This window comes from Anneissia japonica, unplaced genomic scaffold, assembly GCF_011630105.1.
Source record: "Anneissia japonica isolate Jap-2015-1 unplaced genomic scaffold, ASM1163010v1 scaffold287844_len763494_cov143, whole genome shotgun sequence".
NCBI lineage: Eukaryota > Metazoa > Echinodermata > Crinoidea > Comatulida > Comatulidae > Anneissia > Anneissia japonica.
The window spans coordinates 306,622-330,503 of NW_022739814.1; the positions used below are offsets into that span (position 1 = coordinate 306,622).

Genomic DNA, 23,882 nt, shown 5'->3' on the forward strand with positions numbered 1-23,882 from the left:
ACAGCATTAGCAGATTATTAAGGCAAAATTCTCAAGTGTTTTTTTAGATTGAAAGTCAGCATGAGTACTACCGGCAACTACTGTAGTTGAGTTGCAAGGATGACATAAACTTAGCTTTAAGAATATTATTTTATTTGCACAGTCAAAAGCGATAAATATTTTAAAGGCAACTGTTCATAATTTAGCCTAATTACAAATGTACAGAAGCATTTCAGTTCTATTATCATTAATATTATTTTCATATGTGCCTGAAATTATATATTATTAATAGGTAGATTTAGTGATGGCAAGGATTTAAAATATCAAAACATACCCTTCGTAAAGAACTGCAGCTGATGGTCACAGTTGCAACTGTAGAAAACTAAGGTAGGTGGGTGGGTGAACAAAATAGGATGGGCAGGAGGTAAATAAAATTTGCTTTAGACTGGGTAGAATCTCGGGATCCTCGACCATTATTTACTGTAAACCGCAAATTGAGAATAAACAAAAAACAAACAATTTGTTAGTTTTATATGTATGAGATTTATTGAACTTCGCATAACGGTTGGAATCTGTTTTGTGTACCAAAATACAACAATCCTATATATTGCATTTAGAAAAAGCGGTGAACAGGAACACAATTTTACAAAAATGGAAATCTCAGCTTACTAGCAATAGCCAACATTGTACTCAACTTTACAATAGCTTTACTGCTAGAATTTAACATCCCCCTTATCATTTGTCATACCATTAGAGCTGCTGAAAAGAGTATGGAGGGAGCATTATTAACAACAGAAAACCATATCGCACAATAACATCTTGCACATTTTAAATGCAGTAAATTCACAAACATCTGAAAGTAAACGGGATATCACCTGTTTTGAAATTCTCCATGAAACTCATCATCTCCACGATAGCGCTCGTCCTTTGTTAATAAATACGCTTTCTAATCAACAAAGTACATTAATAATAATGTTGTATCATTGTTGACATAGCCTCAGGCTAAGTCTCATTACACATGAAAGAATTCCATTTGGCTATCGCCCTTGTGTGTTCAGGTTACCATACACAAACAAAAATTGCATTCAGCTTGGGCAATTTATTGTCCAAAACATTTCAAGTAGAGCACATTTTTTGCTCACTGTCTCGCAAGGCAGAAAATGCAATGAAATTTACATAATACAGACACTCGGTCTAAGCCGTTTGTATGTGTCTTATGTAGAAGAAAAACTTATTTCCATGCACTTTGCATTGAGGATGAAGTAAATACAGCAGATTAAAAAAAAAAACTTGTTAATAATTTTCCAGTAATTTAACCAAATAAAATACTGTATTACTATCTTCACACCAGCAGCTCAATTCATTAAGTTAATATATTTTGGTTGATATTTTTATGCAGCAAACAAAATATATTCTTACTCATATATTTAAAATATTCAAAGAGGAAAAACTTGACCAAACTTTGATGAAATAAAGTATTGTCGGACTTCAGAGTGTGTATGCTTTACCAAAATTATAATAAATATTAACATCCATATTATTATGTAATGTATGTACTTGAGTCATGACCATTTTCTAACTGAAGATAGTTCAAAAAATTTCTATATTTTATTTAGTTTTTACTAAGCTATCAATCATAAATTGTACTATAACTAAAAGCAAATTTTGAGTTTTTGAATGTGGACAGCATATGTAATACTATTATGCAACCTTTTTTTTTTATAATTTCATGTAAGTTTAATTAAATAATAAATATTAACATCCATATTATTATGTAATGTCCTATGATAATTAAACTGTGAATATGAATATCTATAGTATGTTGTTATTTGTTCACTTTATATATTTACTTTAAATAATAAAACTACAAAACATCTATAAATTTAATAACACTACAGTACAAATTAATATCAAAATGATGCAACATCACAAAGGAAACTTAATTAAAAAAATGTCAAGGTTAAAGTCCCACATGATCGTATGTAACAAATCCCCGTCCCTATAATAAAGCCCACACTAATAATAAGGCTACATGTTCTATTCAGGTATGAGGCTACCCCTAACCTTAGCATTTTTTTAATGGACATTGCACACTTTGTGCAGGCTAGTTTCTACGCTAACCTCTCTACGCTCAACATTCTGAGGCCTAGGCTCTGCAGTTCACTATTTTTAAAAAATTTTCAAGTACTTGGGTATAAGTCCACCCCCTGAAAATGTGCCAAGTTGTTGAGTCCAATGAGGAACTAGATGCAACATCATAAGAAATGACTCATCAGGATATTGACATTTTTAACGGCCATCTGGATGAATGTAGTGGACTCATCCTATGCGAACATGTGGGACTGTACCCTTTTAATAATAAATGTAATCATTAATTATTTTTAATCGTTATTAACTGACCATTACTAATTGCAATCAGCTGATAATATTTTTATTACAGATATGTGAAAATGTGGGACTGTACTTTTATATGTAATCATTAATTATTTTAATCATTAATTACTGACCAAGTTTTTATTACAGATGTTTTAGATTATATTTATAATCCATCCCATAATGTATTTTTAGTTGAATTTTGTTGTACATGTTATTTTAAATCCCTCCTCTAGCTAGTCAATCAGAAGACCAGTCAAAATGTTTGCTGGTCAGTAGCTAGGCTGGTTAGTAAGCCAACCTATCATCGCTAGGCTGGTTAGTAAGCCAACCTATCATCAATAGCTAGGCTGGTAGAATCACGTCAATTCTAGGCTGGGCAATAGACCAGCCTATCATTAGCAAGGCTGGTGTATAGCTACAATAGTCTACTGTACGTAAGCCTGTCAATTGCGCTTGTTTAATCGCTGAATGTTTCAATATTACGATAATCTACAGCATACCAAAACCTTTTGCATGGGTGATTGCTTTAACTAGACGATCTTTCAGCTTCTCTCTGTTGGAGTACTCGGGTAGTAGAAGAACATTGAAACAGGTATGCGCTGTTGGTAATCTGTAAATATAAACCAAATAACTTACTCACTCCAAACAAAACAGTATCTTCAAGACAGCAAAAGTAATCTGCCTTTTTGGTGCTAAGGTGCTGCAACAATTTCATTGTTTTAATTTATAACACGCATCCATTTCAGAAGGAACTGCTTAAAGTGGCTTTTTCCCTGGTCACTAATTACAGAGCAAGTCATGGGCAATGTGTAACCTCCTTTGGTCCACAACAAAGTGTTCCTAGGCGTAAATGAAATTCAGCACTAACCAATTTCATTCAGAATCATTAACATTATTGGATTGGATTTATTCGGATAGCCCACGAAAGTCTACAAGACGACTTATTTCCAGTTGGATCCTTCTGGTGGTGAATTTAGCAGTACACCGGGAGAAAATCCCCTACTCTTTTCCAAAGAGTGTACTGCGTTCTTTAAAGTCAGACTCCGGAGGAAAAAAAAATTTTTGATATGTTGTAGAACTGATTTTTCTAAGACAGAAAAAAGTTGTTTGACGAAAAAATGGGGAACGGTGAAGGAGATACAGATTTTTTAATATTTAAAAACTGTGGGAAAAATGGGCGTAACCGCCCAATTTTACACCTTTTTCCCCCCAGTTTTTAAATATTCAAAATCTGTAACTCATCCACCGTTGCTCAGTTTTTGATCAAACTACTTTTTCCTGTCCTAGAAAAATCAGTTCTACAACATATCAAACATCCAGCTGAAACACAAGGAGAGGCAGCAATGGAAATTGAACCGGGGAACTAGAGATATCCACAGTTTAGTGCACACAAAATGGCTAGCACCAGATTAGCTGACTGTGCTAAGCTGCTTTCTTATTATTATTATTATTATCATTATTTATTAACAGGTGCTTATTATACTCTTGGGTTAAGAGGGTGAGCATAGATAAAGTATTGACCAGTAACGGCCAAGACCTATTGATTGAATAATCAATGCCTTACCACTATTCCACACACACATGCAACAATAAATTAAGCATATACATATCCCTGTTGGTTGCCTTTAAAGAATAAAAATTCCAAAATGAAAAATGTACCTGTTGGAATCTGGACCATTCTTTGCGATAATTAAGCGCAACTTGGCTAGGCCACCAACTGGCACACGATCACTTCCTGTTGTAAACATCAATAGCTGCTTCTTCTGTTCTTCTGAAAACTCATTTACAACTTCCCAGAAATATCTACAAAAAAAATAAATAAATATTGTCAAGTCAATTAATAATAATATTATAATTGATATTATACAATTACAGTAACATCTCCCAATTAAAAAACCTCCCAATTACGAACTTTGTATTTTATGTAGACTCAATCTGCTGCGATGACATCATTACGAACAATCTTTTTTAACTACAAAACACTTAAAATTATATACAAAAATCTTTTGGAAAAACTAAATGTATTAGTAGCATAAATAAAAAAAAAAATAATAAAAATTTAAAATATAAAATAGAATAATGGAATTTTGTATCCACAAACAATAAATTCTGACGAAAATTATCTATAAATTTATCTAATTACAGGTGCCAATTTACCTAAATTGCAGGTTTAAACTAACATAATTACAGGTATTAATTTACACTTTAAAGTCTAACTATCTGTATATACATTTATTTTTCTCTAGCTTTTGTCCACACAGTGGACTTTATCAAGAGAGAAAATAAGTATATACAGTATAGTTCATCTTTAAAGCACTGAGTTCTGTTATCATTTACAGTATATTGTTCTAAATCTGGCTAACATGGTTACATCCTTTGTTTATCATAAAGTACAAACTTACCTGATTACAGATGAAAACTTGCAAATTACAGGTATACTTGCCTAATTAAACGTGTCAATTTACCTAATTACAGGTGTAAACTAACCTAATTACAGAGGTGTAAACTTACTTAATTACAGGTGTACTTGAATTATAACCACCATCATATTCAGTCGAACTCTCCAAAGACTCAAAATCAAAGTACTAGAAAAAGAAAAATAATTATTGTACACTTAAATCGTGGTATCATTTTTTTTTTTAACACTACAGCTATTTTCTTGCTCTTTACACCTCCTTCAATCACTTAAAACCTTACAGATATTTATTGACAATAATATATATTTTTTTTTAAAGAAATAAGCTGTATAGTGATAAACTAATAGCATCATAGCATGGTGCTTCTATACCTGTGTCTAGAGTTCAAATTGTTTGAATTGTATGTTTCTCACAAATAAAAGTCATCCTTCCACTATGTGTCTTAAGTAGTTTCAAGTCTCCTGCAGGCCATGCGGCCTCCAGGAATTGGCACATCTCCCAATACTCCCACGAGCAAGAAAAAAATCTCTAACAAACTAACCATCTCCCACAAATTTATGATACTTGCAAGTTTTTACTCCGGAAGGTTGCTGGCATTTGTAATAGATACAAGTTTCACAATAACTTTATTGCAAATTTAATGAGAATTTGAAATGTACAGGTGTGTTAACATTTTAACTGCCAGCTGCGTTTGAAAAAAAAATATCTGCCACCACCAGCCTTTTTTTTTTTTTGATCATTTTCCAAAGCTCGGTATAAAGAGTGTGTACATGATCGAATTGACATATTGTATTATACACTAAAAGAATGACAAACATCTCACCTTTACAAAGGTACCAAACACTTTATTCAAATCAAAATTTTTAACCCCATAACGATAAAATGAAAGTGGCTCACTTTTAGGGATTTACACAATGAAGCTGAGATAATCGCGATCAGTATCACCATGCAATATAAGGTCACTAAGAATAGGTCACATTGAAATAGCGAAACATGTGGTCCCAACCGATTTGAACACTTTAGAGATTTTCTAGAAATGCAGACATACCCCCCTTTATCATGTAAAAAAAGAAAATATGTAAAAAAAGAAAATATCATGTAAAAAAAAAAAATTAAAAAAATGGAGATCTCCATCTTTGGCGGTCAACGGTTGGGATTTAAAAGACGGAGATCTCTGTCTTTGGGGGTCAAAGTGTTAAGAAAGCTTATTAAATCAGACCGCCTCAAGTGGGTTGTCTTAACTACGGACCACACCTCTGTATGAGGTTTCTGAATCTAACTCTCAATTTACCTTGTTACCACAAACAAGCAGTTCAACCTCCTCTGGCCTAAACCATATCTTTAGAGGGCTTTCGTCGGTGACCATATCGAACCCTCGTTTAAAAGCTTGGAACTGCTTGGTAATGGATTTGTTCAGCATGAAGTCTGCATACAAATCAACAAACTCCTGTAAATTATTTAAATATATAAAGTAAGAAAAAAAAAGATGAACGGTATACAACCCGAGAATTAAATTTTAGGATTGAGTACAAGTATACTTCGGAGCGCAAGTATACTGCAGTCTGTAGAAACTAGTTCAAAATTACTCTTATCCCCAGGAAGAGCTACCTGCCTCCCTCCCCCCTAACAGTCAGGGAGAAAAACCATAGTTCAGCGGGAAGAACAAAAATTTATATGTATTTTCAACATAGTAATAGACTCTAAATCAATTAGCCCTTTTCAGTCTGCCATATTACCATTGATGGAGGCTGTACCAAAGCTGAGAAATTACATCATCTACAATAAATGTTGGGTATTTACTGGGCGCAGCCATTTTATTTCATCTGAATACAGGCCCTCTTCAGAAATACTCCTACATCACTCTCAAACAATTATATGGAGGGCAGCATAGCTATAAAACAAATTATCAGGAAATCTATACAGGGTGTACGTACGACGCCCCTCGCTATAAAGTAAGGTCAAAGAGGGTGTCGTCGCGACGCCATACGACTGTAAAGTGTAAATAAGCCTTTAAAACTCCAAAATTGTCAAACTTTTTGGGGTTTCGCCCCCCTGGACCATTTTCAAGAGATTTTGATTTATGCCCGACCACGCCCACTTTGCTCCCGTCGGGGACTTCGCGACCCAACCTCCCCCCTCCACCCGGTCGGGCAAATCCTGGCACCACCCCTACACATAAACTATCATAAATGTAAAATGAGTTGTAACATCTCACCTGTCTATTGTTATTGGTTACTGGTATTTTACCTCCATCGTCCTTTAAGTTGAACTTTTTGGTACCACCAAATAGGTCACTTACACTAATATTAAATGTTTGCATAAAATCCTCTTCTACATTTCCCTCATATTCTAATAAATCTTTCAAACTCTTGTATAGAACCTATACAGAAGAAAAAAGCAATACTTTAATCAATCTGACTGACTGAAGATAGTATTTTGATTTTCTCTGAATTGATGTTTGAAATCAATGAATGACCAGAAGATTAATTTTAATCATTCATTCATATAATTATTTGTTTTGTCAATTTAAAATGTTGACAAATCAATAATGAGTGTATATGGAGGAGGGGGAAGGATGGATCTATTGGCTAAAGTGTCTGCTTTCCTTCCCTTTCCACACACGAAGGCGAAGTGGGGGGGGCTCGATGATCAGTTGAGGGGCACTAATTCGCAAAATATGGTGATTTTACTGTAGGTGATTTTTACCACAACACAATCTCAAAAATCTTTTGGTCCACCCCAAAGGATAAAATTGAAAAAGGGGACACTTGAGGCATTCTATACAAGGTAGATTGCTATAACTGTAACAACACATACATAGGAGAAACCGGCCGATCCTGAAAAACTAGAATCAACGAACACAAAAAGGAAGTGGCAGAACAATGTAAAGGAGTATTAACTAGATCACACAGACTGTCAGCCTCAAAGCACCATTCACAACTCAGCCATCACTCACCATATGACTACACATGACCACGTCCCAAACTGGAATCAGAATGGAACACCAGAATAATCAAAGAAGCCATCAACATAAGGCTACACCCCAATAACATAAACAGAGATCAGGGCGCACACGAACTTCCACATATTTACGATAATATCTTGGAAGAGGCGGACCCCCGCACATCCCGTTTGGGAAATCCCAAACGGTCATCAAAGGCTAAAGATGGTTCATCTGAGCTGACATCGGAAAGCCCACCACTGTCATAATGGGCACTTATGACTAAGCCTTGCTGATAGCAGGCGAAACATCAAGAAATAAATAGTGAGTAAATATCTTAATTTTACACTTGGCTTTGGATCATCTAAAAGAACCTTTAGTACACACTTATTGTTTGGATCCAATGAATTAATTCAATCACATGTAACTAACTTACTGGCTGGCATTCTTGCATGTCGTTGAAGGTTGCACGTTTTCCTAAGAGCTTCCGATACAGTGTCATCGGAAACTGAATATTCAATATGATGTTGTTATAGATAGCTAATCCCAAGACGACACCAATCAATGTAAACTGACGATCCGACTCAAAACTCATCGAATTGAACCAATAATTGTTGGTTTCTACATACCCAATTATAGTGGAAAAAATTCACTGAAAAAAATCATCACTAAAAACTAAAGCCTTGATTTCATAAAGGTGTTGCATACTATCAGCGACGCTAATGAATCTGTCTGTCAAATCGGGAAGCCTTCCTGATTGCATCAGTGACAGCTATGCAGTGTACTGACTGCGTGTACAGTACAGTGACTATGTAGCAATTTTATGGAAACCACTCAAAGCTGAACTACATTAGAATGTATACTATAACGCAATAATTACCTATATCAGGATTGAAGATTTCCTGAACGACCAACTGGAAAAACTCTTTCGAAACGCCTCCTTCATCAACACCTTGCTCGCCTTGAAACTCTACAAACAGCTGCTTCTTCAGGTCTCCTGGATTGTCCATTGCAATCAGCTCCAGCTGAAAGATTTTTATTCATTTAGTCAATCAATAAGTCAATCAATAAGCCTGAATGTTAATTTAGCTTAATGTAAATCTGTTGTTAAGTGGGAGGGTGGATAAACGAAAATTTGGTTTTGTTCTTGTGTGGGTTAGTTGGGGAGGGTTTAGTTTTGTTTATGTTTATTTTTGCTCTAAAGGGAAAGGAATTTAAATGAAAATAGGTTAATTTCTCGTTGGTTGCTTTGGGCGTGGAGTTAAGTAAGGGGTTAATGGGTGGGGTTTATTTTTAATTCCTATTGCTCTTAGTTAAGTTGTGTTTTGTTTTAGTGTTTTTGTATATTTTGTTTTATTTTCTTGGATGCACCTCCCTTTGGAAGAGTGCCACTGATTTAAAAGTGTACGTTCCGAATAAATAAATAAATAAATAAGTCAATCAAATGAATTTAAACCAATCAAATTAAATCCATATTTTGTATTCAACAGAATCCTATGCCAAGCCTGAATGTTAATTTAAACAAATATTTGATTTAAATTAAAGTAACAGTAAAGACAATAAATATAAATTATGCTACTAAGGAGAGACTTTTTTTAGCAAACCCACCGACTACAAATATTGATGAGTTTGAATAAAAAAAAAATTTTATTTTTGGCTAATTAGCGCACCCCCGGCCACAAAAAAATAATTTTCTTTCTTTATTTTTATTATGCCCTCCACTGCCTTGGAATCTCCAAATATATGTATATTTCTTCTTAATTATATGAATTTGAAGCATTTAACTATCCTATTTTACATTCACCAATAAAATTTTATTTTTTATTTTCTTCTCCATTTGGATGATTTTGGCAAAACTATTTGCTAAATAAGAAAACAAAATTTTATTTCTATTTTTATTCCACCCCCTCCGATAATCTTTAAAAAAATAAGTATGCGAAACAAGGAATTAAAAGAAGTCTTGCTAATGGTTTAAGTGTAATAAAAAATGTAGAATGGGCCAGGAGAGAAACTCAACGGTTAAAGTGGAAAAATGAGGAAGAGGTTGACCAGAGAACTTATTGGAATACTAGACACAGCTTTAGGTATTAAGTAAAGAGCAGAAACTTACCCTAACAAGGGCGTCATCTACAACATGATCTCGTCGCACTTTCAACCTAAGGTACGGATTGAATTGGTTTTGATCCTGTACTAAACTATGTAACACTGTCATTCTACGTTCATTATACATACGTATTCTGTTATCGTAATATAGACACTGATTCTTAGTAGCTGGTGTTAAAATAAAAGGGAAGTTTAGAAATGCAAACTTGTCAGGATTGTTACTTTTGAAATGCGTGAAATCGTGATCAACTTCCAGTTGTTCGTTTAGCGGTTCATTGTAAAATTCAGAAAAGGGAATTAGAGGTTTTGCACTGATAAGCACGTCGATTCCAAGGAGTTTCTCAAGCTGATCTCGGCATGGCACTTTTCGTTCTTTATTTTCAGGTCCGACGGCACCAAGCATATCACGCCAGTCTGTATCTTCATCCAGTACGTCTCTGCAGGAAGAGGCGTCAAGAGTTCCACCGAGAATACTAGCGTAATATATAATACGCATGAACTTTGTAGCATTTGTGATGGCAGAATCATCATTAACATGCAAGTTTCGAAAAGTTCCCGTGATCACTTTATATGTTACGAGCTGCTGCAACGTATCAAGTTTTGACTTCAAATTTTCAGCTGAGAACTTAGAATACCTACGCACAAGGTTTGCCTGTGCGGCAAGTGGTAAAGACACGACTGCTTTGCAGAAGTGTGGCAGAGCCATGTCTAGAAACTCTGGACTCTGCAGCATTGGGTTTTCCATTATGATCAGTACAAAGTTCAGTAGCTCCGGTTTCTCTTTGAGATCTTGGTTCCACCGTGCTTCTATCTCAACGGCGCAAGAGAGCGAATCAATAGCATTTTGTAATGCATTTAGTACGTTAGTTTGTTCGCATCCTTGTAAAACGCTGTAAATGCGCTTCAGACCGTCAAGATCTAGTTCGGAAGGTTCATTCAGTAAACCGGTTTGTCGACTGTAACTGCATGATGCGGTATCACACTCATCTGTGTCTTTATCTTCGTCCTCGCACAACGCGCTTTTTTGCTCTTTTGTAAGGGGCTTCCTTTTTAAAAAACTTCTACTCAACGCCTGCCAATCTGAGAAGACGCTACCAATTAAACGAACCAGAGGACTTGAAGATTTACTCTCTTTTAACAAGTTTATCTTTTCCATTATAATTTCTTCAGTAATAAAACTTGGTTTTGCTGCTTCTGAAAGATAAATTATGTTAACATATCATTCTATTAGAATGAAATTAATTATCTGCAGCTAACTAATTTTATCCAATAAAAGAAAAGTCTGCAATAAACTGAGATTTTTATACTGAAATCCTTAAAATAATTCCCATGTAATTTGCAATTTGGCCTGAAGAGGACAGATCCAAAAATGATAATATATGAAATTTCATAATAACCAGTATATGACATGACACTCCAAATCATATTCCATGTCGATAGGATCTCGAGCAAGACCCTAACAAAGGGCTTTACAATTGTTTTGACCTCCTCCACTCGCACTTTTTTTTTATCAATAAAAATGTCTTTATATTTCATCCTTCATCAAGATGCTTTTAGTAGAACCAATTTGTTAATTAATGAGAAACAAAATTATTTTTATTTCTGCCCTCTGTTTTCTTGCCAATTTTTCAGAAATAAAGTTTGCTAAACAAGGTACTGTAAAACCTCAAATTGAAGCCCAATGGGCTAAATCTCAAGAGGAAAGCCATCGAATTGAAGCCCCCCCATTCTAGTTTGCAAAAGTAGCCTCGAAAAAAAGTCCATCGCTAAAAGAAATCCATGGGCTTCTTTTTCAAGATAGAATGGATTTTTTTCGAGAAATTAAGTACAGTACATACACTGTACATGATTTTCAAAGCAACAAAAATTTAAAACACACTTGGTATATACAGTAATTCAGGTGATTTAATACTGGTTAATACACTAAATGATACAGATTGATGTTACAGATATTTATTGTTTTTTAGTAGTAATTCCCAAGTTTTCATTAGTAATTCCCAATACAGATTGATGTTACAGTTATTTATTGTATTTTTTTAGAGGTAATTCCCAAATTTACAGTATTCATTTTGAAAAGAAGCCTCCCTCTTTACTTTGCAAATGTAGCCTTGAAAAGAAGCCCATCCAAATTTTGCAAAAAAAAAAAAAGAAGCCCAGGGCTTCAATTCAAGGTTTTAGTGTATACAAATAATTTTGCCAATTATTTGTTTTAAATTAACTTACCCTTTTCTGTATTCGGCTTCTCTTTGGTTTTTGATTGTTCTTGCAGCACATCTGAGTGATTTTCTACAGTTGAAGAACTGGTCGAGGCTTCTTCATCCTTCTTCCTTTGCTTACTCGGTGAGATATCGCACAATCTCGCCTTCGACTTAACCAGCTCGATTGCTTTCACCGCTGCCTCGTTGGATGATATTTTTGCTTGGTTACAATTCGAAGCGCAGTGTTCATTTGTGCACTCGACATTTCCGCAACCCTTCACCAGCTGGTAGAAGTAGCGTTCAATTAATGCCTGGGCGGCACGCTTCCTGCGATCAGGAATAAGTATTTTAAATATAAGCTACATAATAATTAACAACAAAAATAAGTCTATATAATAATAGTAATAATAATAATAATAATAATAATAATAATAATAATAATAGGCCTAACTGACATTATAAAATAAAAATGAATAAATCTTTTCAACTGAACTTCTTACACTTTCAATAGACATATTATTGTTTTATTAATTATTAAATTTTTATGTTCTTTACAGGACCAAAATAAGATCATAATGTTATTTTTTATTAGGTATTTACATATAGCGCCCGTCCTTTAGGTTTACGAAGCGCTCTGTTTTCTCTGGTCATTGGGTCCATGCTTCATCACATCATGACCTTTTTATAGGCAAATCATGACTATATAGAACATATCAATAGTGTGGACTGAATTTTGGAAAAGAGTGGGATTGTCTCACTGTACAGTATCTCAGTTCATTTACTGTCAGGAGGGTGTGTACTGTATATGTGCATGTTAAGTTATTTTGTCGCTTATCGTAATAATTATTTGCTCTTGGCTATTCTTGGCACATGCGACTAAATATATTGAATTAATCATAATAATTTGATAAGAGTTGCAAATTATAACAAGAATATTGAAACAATAACACTACTAGATATAAAGACATGGATTAACCTCAAATCTTAAAACTTGAGTTAAGAATGATATTAATGGAACCAACCAGAGGTTAGGAAACATGCACTTTCATAACTCTAATAAAATAAAGGAAGTTTATAAGCCCATAAATGTTAATTATAACACAGCTCTAACATCCTTTAAAATGCACTGTTAGTCTTGTGAAATTGCTTGGCCAAGACTATAAATAAAAAAATCATTAGCCATAGAGCAAGAAAGATGGTAGGACTGGTTGCCATGCTAAGTATAAGCGTAATTAGTGTACTGGTATGCAAACACACACCAGATACTCACTTATACTCTTTGGTGGACACAAAAATGTTGTACTTATTCATGTAGGAGACCCACACCTTGTAGGTTGTTGGTTAGAAACCCAAAGTACTACTATATATGCCCTAGTTTAAACACAACCAACTATGAATTATAAACCATCTACTATCACAATGACCTAAAACTTAACTCTTTCAAACAACATACAGATGGCACATAGAGGTACTTGACCTAAAACTCAAGGTCAAAAAGATGGCAAATTTGAAAATGAAAAATTTCAACATTTCTATAAAAACAAAGATGACGGTTAAAATAACTTACATTTCTTCGCCAGTTTCTTGTGTGTTGGTTGTTGGTATTCTGGATTTTACAGCACTATAGAAGATAGAAAGAAAGATTAAAATTTTACCAAGCCTTACTTCTTGTTGCAGTTTCAAATCCAATCGACTAAATAGCCTAAAGTTATCAAGATCGAACTAGTTTTTAAAGGTTATAATTTGCAAAAACAGAGTAGAAACATCAATAAAATTTGAACTTTCACTCAAATTGAAAAAAATCCTCATTGCCAGATACAGGTTGTCTCGCAGTATGGGAATTTCCCAAAACTTGTTGACAAAATATTTTATTTAACAATTAGACGAGACTTTTTTTAAAGTTTGTTTCGAGAACTTAGTATTTTAAAAGATTGTCACTGTCAGAAGAAAGGCAGAAAAAAAACCAAAAATAAATTTTGTTATTCTTTATATCTAGAAAATAGTTTTGCCAAAAATATCCAGACTGAGAAAGAAGTAAATGTAACCTTTTATTAATGTAAACAGTGTAGTACTAGGATGCTTAAAATGCTTTAAATTTATATAATTATGAAGAAATATACATTTATCGAGATTTGAAAACAGCAGCAGGCATAATAAAAAATAAAGAAAAACTTTTATTTTTTTTTTTTAATTCCATTTTTTCATGGCGGCGGTTAAGCTAATTGGCCAAAAATTAAATTTCATTTTTAATTGAAATCATTATTATTATTATTATTATTATCATTATCATTATTATTAATTATTATATTGGCTGGTGGCAGATTCACTAGCAAAGTTCAAGATGAACTTGTTTTTGAAATTGAATCTTTTATCAGAATTTTAAAACTATTTTATGCTAAAATGCAATAATTCTTTTTTTTTATTTTTCGTCTCGAATTTTACCCTTGTAAATTGAACTTATAACATTAGTTTTTTTTTTTTGCTGCAATACTTCTTTTTCAAATTTTATTGTTTTTTAGACCGATTTCACTGATGATTTTGTACATATATACTTTCAAATTTAAATTTTATTGATTAGCCTATTTTACTTGAATTTTTTATGCTAATTTTATTTTTTAATAATTTTTGTTCTCACTGGCATCGGACAGCCAATAGACAGTGATTTAGTTCACTTTTTGGCAATCCTATCCGGCCAACTGAGTGTTGTTTCCTGTGCTCTCTGTTTTCTTGAGTTTGTCAATTTTTAATGTTCATAGTATTTCAACCTCAGCCAAAACCATGGGGGGGGGGGGGGGGGCTGAGGTAGGCCGGATTCTCTCCATGGGCCCCATTTATCTCAAATTTCTGGACCTGCCACTGTGTATGTCCCTAATACAACGTACAGTAAGTATTTAATTAACTTTAGAACTGCCAGATCATACCAAGCCGATTTAAATAAAATAATAATCAAATAATCAATACAGATCCAAACATTGTATTACTGAAGTGAGGTTTAAGATTTTCAGTTACGAATGAATATATGCAACAACCCTCCTGAGCTAATATGCTACAACCCTCCTAAATTAAGCCACACTTGGTCAACACCACTGATTTTATTGCAACATTTCTTTTTTTTAAAGTTGAAACAAACTGTACAAATAAAACAATTTCAATTTTTCTATTGTTTGTACACTAACAACAGTTTAGCCTACCTTTGAAGTCTCCCAATAAGGAGATGGCAATACTGAAAACAGGCTTCACCAGTTTTCCAAGTTGCTTTATAATTATTAAGGTGTTTACTATCTAAAATTTGAAACTTCTACAACAGAGGTTAAGCACAGAATTAACTAACAATTACATAGCATTTTAGTTTCAATACTATCCTTGATTTTATGTCATTGTCAGAACTGTTGGATGAGTCACTTCACATAGTCACAATCTAATATGCACTTGTTAAATTATTTCCTAATTAAACCTTACGAATGTGGGGAAATTGCAACATGGCCATGGTACTGTACTGGCATCATACAGTACATCACAATAAGTTCAAACCAATTATGAACTTAAAACATTGTAAAAATAGTAATCAATGAAATTATCCCATCTCAATTTTTTTTAAAACATTCTGCTTGGGTGAAAAGTATGTGTTTACACAAACTTTTAATCTAGTCCATTTTTTATAGTTTACTCTATGATACAATAGACTTCTAATAGTTCTTAAGCAGGATACTTTTATTAAATACAGTTTTGTTTTGTTCTCCAATGCAGTGGGCCTACAGTATGCCCTAAAGACACAAAATAATACTCATCATATTTCCAAATAAAATATAAAAAAAATATTTACAATAATAACTACCCCCTGAAGCTCAAACTTAAGATCATGGGGTAATAATTCTGATGTAAATGTCAGGGACAACTTGATTTTGCTAATCTATCTGATCTCAGAGCATGGAGGAGAGCTAGTGGCTATCGGCACTGCCGCAGTGCCAAAAAAAAACTGCTGTTTTCTATATGCACCTGTCTCTTATACACATCTTTGGAAAGAAAAAGAAACAATTCGTCTAGAAAAAATATTAGTTGTAAAAGACTTAAATCAGACTTTACTGGTACTGTACTTGTATGTGCATTTATAATGCACCTCTTCCTTGAGATTAAAGCGCAGTTTCTTTTCCCTGGTCATTGGGTCCACATGGTTTTCAAGTGTTGTTGCTGGTAATCAGCGCAGGAGCAGGCAACCCCACCAGGTACCCATTTATACTCCTGGGTGGAGAAAAGCTATGCAGATAAAGTGACTAGCTGAAGGACACAAGCGAAATGCACAGCAAGGGATTGAAACCCCAAACTTGAGGTTAGGAAATCAAACCGCTCCCGCTGCACCAAACCGCTGCCTCAAATCCCTAAATTTTTAAAGTTTGTGGGGCTGTAATGTTCTAGTTGGACACATTCTGAGAAGTTCTGGGCTGTTCCTGGCCTCGCCCACTTTTCTCCCATCAGGGAAATCTAGGTTTGCTAGAGATAGCACCAGCAATGATTTTAAAATATCATTGTCTGTTTGACTTCAATCATTTATGTTAACCTTGACAGGGCCCCCAATGGAAATAAATCTATGTAATTGATTTTTTTTGTCTATCCTGATCATAATCAACATTTTTATTGTCTTTTTTTTTGTGTTTTTCATGTTATGTGTTTGTTTGTTTGTTTGTTGTTTTTTTTTCTGGTTAATTATATTTTTCAGCTTTTTAAAATCTCAATCAATATTTAAACTTTATTCAACCTAGATGGGGCAATTCTTAAAACAGGACTGAAAAAATCCTAAACAATTTTAACTATTTTAACAACTTTTATGAGACTTTATCAAGATTTTAGCTTTTGTAAATTTTTAAAGAAACATCTTGTAAAGTTTTAATTAAAACTTAATAATTACATTTTATTATCCTTATTTTTATCTTTTCCTTAGTCATTTTTAACCTTTTGCGATTCAAACGTTTTTCTCATCCTCTTTGTCCTTGTTCCTCCTTGAATTTTATGTCTGTACTGTTTGTTGAATATTGATCGAATAAATGAATGAATGGATGAAAGTTATCATTGGCTTGCGGTGTGCACGCTTCACTGTTCACAACAATTACTAACATTTTATCAAGCTTACACTGTTACAGAGTTATTATAATAGGCATTAAAATACTGGATTGAGGCTGAGCAATATCTGAGAACACATATTACTCAAATCCGATACTGTGTACTGTCCATTGCAGCATTACACAACTGCTGTATGCAGAGTGGGCTTCAGCACTTAGGCCAAAGGGTCTTTCCGGCTCAAATCAACCACCATGCCCATGTGACATCCCCCCCCCCCTCCACCCTTGGATTTTATTGAAAAAAAATTCTAAAAATACCTTGATATTTCAAAAGAAAGAATCCAAAATTTCAGTTTCAATTTCCAAGCGGTTTTTAAGTTATGACATTATGAAATTTAGGTACCACGCCCCCTTTTTCATGTCGGAAATGGCTCCTTTAACTTTGTACGGTTTTTACAAAGCTATATCTCCGGAAATCATGAAGATAAAAAGGTGAAAATTGCTACATAGACTGAAATTTAACCCCTCTTTCAAGAAATACTATTCAAATTTGGGTAGAATATTGTATTAAAATTATGTTATATGCCTCCCAAAATCCCCCGAAACATTGTGCGAAAATAGATTTTCGCCTTTTCGGAAGGCCGTATCTTATTCTTTCAAGTAAGGAAGTTAAAATTAAACATGTGATGAACATGCTCATATATAAAGGTTTGCAAGGTAATTAGAGCAATAATGAAGGTATGATGGGGTCTCAAACATGGTTGCAGGACTACTAACCCTAAAAACACCCCCTACTTTGACCCACTTTGATGACTATTGTGGACACTTAATATTAATTGAAATTTATACCAGTACACAGGTACACATATCATCAATGTATGAAATTACATTATCATTATTTATTATTTTATTATTTTATGTCTAACTTTTATACCAAATTTTTGCATTGCGAAGACAAATTTTACTTGTATTTTATGTACTAGTGACAATTAAAAAATCTTGTTTGTATACAAAGTAGAAAGTTTAAACTTTGTTTCTTAACTCCTTTAGTGTGAACTGATTTAAAAAAAAAATAGATTCTGTCATCACCAGTGAAAATTGTTTGCAGATAATTAGGCTTTGGTTTCAATGCAACCAATATGTAATAACGCTGTAGTTACAACTCTGTGACCTATTTTACTAGTGATTTTCCCGCAAATTTACCTTCGTTTTAAATGGGATTTCTTGCTCACAGTTGAACCTCTACGACATCCCCCATTGGGGACCACCTCTTTTAGTTTACTAGTGATTTTCCCCCATTTTAATGTATCTCCCATGTAGTGGCGTATCTAGAAGTCTTGAAATGGGGGTAGTGATGAGGGGAGGGCGGGAAAGTGAAGTGGGCTCGATGTTCAGTTGAGGGGTGCTAACTTGCAAAATAAGGTGATATTTTAAGTGATTTTTAACTACATGCAAGGATTTCATTTTGGTTGGGCAAGAGGTGGCACCAATTTTTAGAGGGTGCCCCGCGCACCCCCTAGATATGTCACTGCTTCCATGAAAATACAGTTGACCCTCTCTTTTTAAAAGCAATCAGTTGTCAAAATCCTGTTTTTTTTCCCATTCAATCACTGCATTTGACACCTCTCACACATTAAATGCATCACGTAAAGTGACTGCAGCCATTTTTGGGCTTATTATTTCTGTGATATTTTACCTCCTTGGTGACAATCCCGGAGGTCAAGAAATATCTCATTCAAGGACAACATTTTTTTGTGGAGGCCATTCAGGAAGTGATTACATTATATAGTTAAAAAAAAAAAAAAAAAAAACGACTTAAACTTTAAGGAACATTTGTTTTTTGATACAATGTATCTAAGACCAGTAGGCCCTAAATGTTGCCTAAGATGTTCTTGTGTCTATAATAAACAGTTACTTATATTACAGTAGAATGTTTAGAAGTTGGATTACCAAGCCCAATAAAAAAAAACACTAAATGATGTACAGGTATTATCTCATTGCAAAAAAAAAAGTAATCCCTAGAGATTTTGCCACAGAAGGAACTCCAATAGGTGTGGTCCAGGACCCGTCTAGGGCCTGGACATTTTTTTTGCCTAGATTTTCTCTAGTGCACTCTAGGCCGGCCTAGGTGGTTCGCGTCGATTTCTTCTGATGTTTTGAGATAAAATAGTACAGTACCTACGAACATACGTGTGGGCCTTGTCTAAGAGTATTTATAAGAATTATGTAAGAGGTAGTTAAAAGTAACAACACAACAATCAGTAGGCCTACAGTATAGGGCTATATTTAGGCTAGGTACAGTAGGTAAGTGACTATAGGCTGTTTTGACGGCAGAGGTCGTATTATTTTTTCCCCATGACTCAAAAATACTGACGACATAGTTCACATTTTTTCTCTTTGACCTTGTCATCAAACCAATTTTCTCCGACTTCGCGAAGGTTTTACAGTAGTTGTCAAAAAATGTAAATATTTTTCAAGAAGATAAGTTTATATTTTTCTGAAACCAGTTTATTTTGATAGTTTATATATTCATCCATCCACAACCAAGTGTAACATATTAGTTAATTTGAATACCGAAACCTAGTTTTTGACTGAAATATAAAAATGTGTTGTGAATGGAAATTCCCCAAATCTGTTCGTGTGGTGCAGACTGACAGGTCATACATGTCTGGTTTTGCTGTAATCACATATCACCGCAACACACATGTACACAGCCAAGATTTTGTTTTGTTTATCTTATCTTGACCACCAAATCCTCATATTTGAGTTTTTGACTATTAATCTCTTTATACACTGAGGTCTGTATATATGGTAATTAACTTGTAATTAATTAATCAAATTATTCTTAATAATAAATGGTTGAATTTTATTGAGTTTTACAATTCTTTTTTTGTCTTTGTCAAGTATGCTTTAAATGCTTTATATTTTATTGAAATGTCTAAAAACAAAGTTAATGTAGTTTTTCACTCACTTTTCCAAGTTGTTTACATTGGTTTTAAAGGACCAAGTATGCCAAAGGCATAGGCTTAGGCCCTACCAATAATTTTGTAAATTTGTTAATAATATTTGATATGGAAGAAAATGATCTTGGTATCGATTTAATGCTATCTTAATTCTTATATGTTCTTTAAAATGGTACCACCAGGCAAGAAATTCCTTGTTTTTGAAATTTTCTATTAGCATAATACCTAGCCTAAGCCTGTTTTAAACCTCAATTGAACATTAGTAACTCAAATAATTAATAGGAACAACATCAACAACATCAACAACAACAACAACAACAACAACAACAACAACAATATATAAATAATATTAAATATATTTGAATGTTCGCTGCAACTATAACTGACGAAAGGTAATACGATGTTTGGTACGATTTCACTATGTTATTTAAATCAATCATAACCAATGACTTTACAATGCATCCAGATTCCAGGGAAGGCAGTCTAGGCATCTACCCTAGCTAGGCCTAGGTCTAGCCTAGGCCTAGCCTAGGCCTAGCCTACTACTACTACTGTAGCCTGCTTATGTGCTAGGCTAGGCCTAGGCTAGATATCTTTCCTTACCTTTCTTGGGCCGCTGCTCCCAAGCTACTGTCAGAATCTGGCTCTAATGGATTCATACGAAATAATTACTATCGGGATAATTCATTCACAATCATGAAACATGGCTTTAAAGAAGTATAACAACAATTATCTAAGAAGATAACATATGAAATATAACTTCTGAAGGGAAGTCGGATGGAGCAGGTCAGTAAAAAGGTCAACAAATAATCATATTTAATTATTTTTTCCAGACACTTCTTATCAATGATCCAGAATTCAATAAGTCATAACGCAGTTTGATTATACATGGCGACTATAAAGAGACTAACAAATCTAATTGCGTTTCTCTCTGTTCCTTATAGTATCTAGACTAGCCCTAAATATACATTGAATTTGTCATAATATTTTTAGACGAATAGGTATATTGCCAAAAAGTAAGACAGTTATACCATACAGTTAATCAATTTCAGGTTAGTATTCTAAATAATTCCTTGTAATGTTCTTTATCATTCGTTGGACCTGCAATTCAGATGTATTTTTGTGTTGAGGGCGCTATTTATATCTGTTCCCGTGTACGTAGGTAGTGGCTATCGGCACTGCCGCAGTGCCAAAAAAGCTGCTGTTTCCTATCGGCACTGGACGACCTTCGGTGCGACTTAATAAAAAAGTAGCCGCCGAATATAAAAGTCGCCGAGGATGACAGTCCCGGCGTTCCATAGAAAACAGCAGCTTTTTGGCACTGCGGCAGTGCCGATAGAAAACAGCAGTTTTTTTTTCGCACTGCGGCAGTGCCGATAGCCTCACCTGTGTACGTACGTGTGTATGTGAGTTGCACCGTACACGAAACGAACACACAACGGTCAACGAACCACCACCAGGTGCACGTCGCACTGAGGTGGGACACCTGTAACATTTTGATAATGAATGTGTAGCTCCTAGCTGAAAGGCAAGTAAGGCCTACTGTATATGCAGTTGCACACTTGATAGAATATACGTAAGTAATGTGTTTTACATAAAATCAATTTTACGTACGTAGGCTATATTTAATAATATTGTAGAATACTAGGAGGTCTGGCCTAGGCCTAGGCCTACTTACTATGGCCTGGTAGGTTAAGGCTAGCTAAGTAGGCATAGGCTAGGGCCTAGCAAAGCAGAGAGTTTTTATAGGCCAACTAGGCTTATCCTAAGAAAACTAAGCAAGAGCCTAGGCGGAGTAGGCTGGTTTGAGGCTGTAGTAGTAGTACCCACCTTGATTCTGTGTAGCCTAGGCCTACCCTAAGAGTACTGTTGTGCGCAGTTTGTGCTTTTTGCTCATCCAAAACATATGGAACGGGGCCCAAGTCAACTCTGCCCCATGACCCATGTCAGCTTGGCCCTAAGTCAACTCGGGCTCAAGAAGTTAAACTTGGCCCCATTTCAATGACAACTGTGCCCCAATTTTCTGTGTATTTACAAATAATTATCCAAAGATATTTGAATGCAGAGCCGATCATGGCAAAATTAATGTAATTTTGAATCGTTGCCTTTGTTTTTCCTTTTCCATTTACAATCCTCCACCTAACAATAATAACAACTGCATTAATGAAAGTAATATTAAAATAATATTAACTATAAAAAGGTGCATAATATCGCTATAATAATAGGGTTTTCGATAAGAATTCAAGCAATCGACTTGCAAACTAATTTTTTACAGGTGGATATTATTTACTTTCAATATTTAATAAAAACAAAAATTACGATTTTTTTATGTTTACTTCCAGAGTTAAGACCCCAGAAAGATGGGGGAAATATAGCGATTTTAGCCACGAACAAGGTAAACAAATAGCGCCCTCTATCAGTGGCTGTACACATTGTCATATATAGGTGTTAATTAATTGTATAATTAATGCCATCAGAATACAAATATGTATATTTATGGAATCTTTATTTAAAATATAATGTGAATAAACTAATTTCATTGACGAAATATTGTTTTATTTGAATAAAATAAGAGGCGTTTTTTCATGATTTTGTATGCAAATTAGCAGCACGTGACACGACAGCCCTTCACAATGGCGGTGGGCAGTGTGTTGAAAATATGGAAAGAAATAGTACAGAGTTTGTGTAGGCCAGGGCGATCGTTTTTTGAAGCCTGAATTTATTGATTTTATTTTACAACATATATAATATATTCTTCTTTTATATATTATTAGGGGAATCACCACAATTATTAATACAATAAAGAAATGCGTGTGTCTTATTTATTTGTACTAATTTTAAATATGATTGATGTGACACAAAGTCTACGAAGAATAATAATTTTAATGGGAACCATACTCATTTATTCCTACTGTAATATTCACTGTATAGTAAATTGGACAAATGTACAGAACCACTACGTAACATGTAGGCCTATTTTATTCACGTTCATTCACATTTAATAAAATTGTAATTTGAGATTGACAGATCCATTCTAATCCATTTGTCCTGAAAGAAATATGAACAAATTAAAGTTAATGAAACATAAATTAATATCCAATGTTCATAGAAAACATGTTTGTCAACTAAAAGTTCAATCTGTAATAACTAATTAACCAGGGCCTAAGAAATCTGGCGAGAAATCAGCCTAAAAAATAAAGTTGGCCCCGGGCCCTAGTACTACAGTACAGAGAAAAATAATCAGGCATGGGTCTAGGCCTAGACGTGTTCGGAAAGTCCAGTGATTATCAACTAAAAATTAATTATAGACATGACACCAAATTTGAATAATGGGCCTTCTCTTTGTAAATTCAGTATGATCATAATTATATGATCAAGAATTTTACAGAAGCAAATTTTACGAGATTCAACAGTAATCTTTCGTAAACATCGCTCGTGCTCATTCAGTTTTACCACGTGTTCGATACAAAGTGGTGTGTACAGCAGTGGAAAAATTTGGGCACGCTGTTTGATTCGACAAATCAAATCCGTTGTTTCTAAATCATTAAACCGTGAATGCTGCGTTTCTTGACTAAGCTCAAATACGATTCGTTTAAAACTACGTCATAAATGTTTATTGATATTTCTGTATGTGAGCCTGTTAAAAATTTCAAAATGTTCCTTCAAAAATGGAAAAAACAGTTACTTTTTAAATGGGTTTTCACTAGACTGAAATCGAATTATAAATGCTCCAAATCAAGAAATAATAGTTTTTTTAGTACTTAGAAAAAACATGTGCAGAGTGAATTTGACATGTCACGTCAATATATATATATATATATACATATATATATATGAGAAAGGCATGTCCA

At 34.1% G+C, this 23,882-nt stretch overlaps 2 protein-coding genes across 2 annotated transcripts in view; one reads left to right on the forward strand and one right to left on the reverse strand.

Annotated features, from left to right (window-relative positions):
• Positions 1-497: 497 nt before the first annotated feature.
• LOC117118047 (ubiquitin-protein ligase E3A-like) lies at positions 498-20,823 on the reverse strand. The gene is made up of 11 exons (XM_033262530.1): positions 20,635-20,823; positions 13,582-13,635; positions 12,040-12,341; positions 9,824-11,010; positions 8,579-8,738; positions 8,150-8,340; positions 6,988-7,152; positions 6,064-6,219; positions 4,867-4,940; positions 4,015-4,158; positions 498-2,965 (listed from the first exon to the last, which is right to left on the reverse strand). Exons 1-11 carry the CDS (start codon positions 20,688-20,690, stop codon positions 2,845-2,847), a joined length of 2,610 nt encoding a protein of 869 aa, XP_033118421.1. The 5' UTR covers positions 20,691-20,823; the 3' UTR covers positions 498-2,844.
• Positions 20,824-21,349: 526 nt separating this feature from the next.
• The window catches only part of LOC117118038 (NF-X1-type zinc finger protein NFXL1-like), a 19,301-nt gene continuing 16,768 nt past the window's right edge, over positions 21,350-23,882 (forward strand). The window contains exon 1 of the mRNA XM_033262522.1: positions 21,350-21,607. The gene's annotated coding sequence lies outside the window, so the exon portion shown is untranslated. The remainder of the gene's footprint in view (positions 21,608-23,882) is intronic.

Excerpts from the sequence above, each read along its gene's own strand:
- LOC117118047 (XM_033262530.1), bottom strand. The coding sequence starts at position 20,690 with ATGAATCCATTAGAGCCAGATTCTGACAGTAGCTTGGGAGCAGCGGCC. Across the intron at positions 8,341-8,578 it reads TATAGGTAATTATTGCGTTA|ATGTAGAAACCAACAATTAT; the intron begins TAGTATACATTC and ends CTATAATTGGGT. Across the intron at positions 4,941-6,063 it reads TGCTTGTTTGTGGTAACAAG|TACTTTGATTTTGAGTCTTT; the intron begins GTAAATTGAGAG and ends TTCTTTTTCTAG.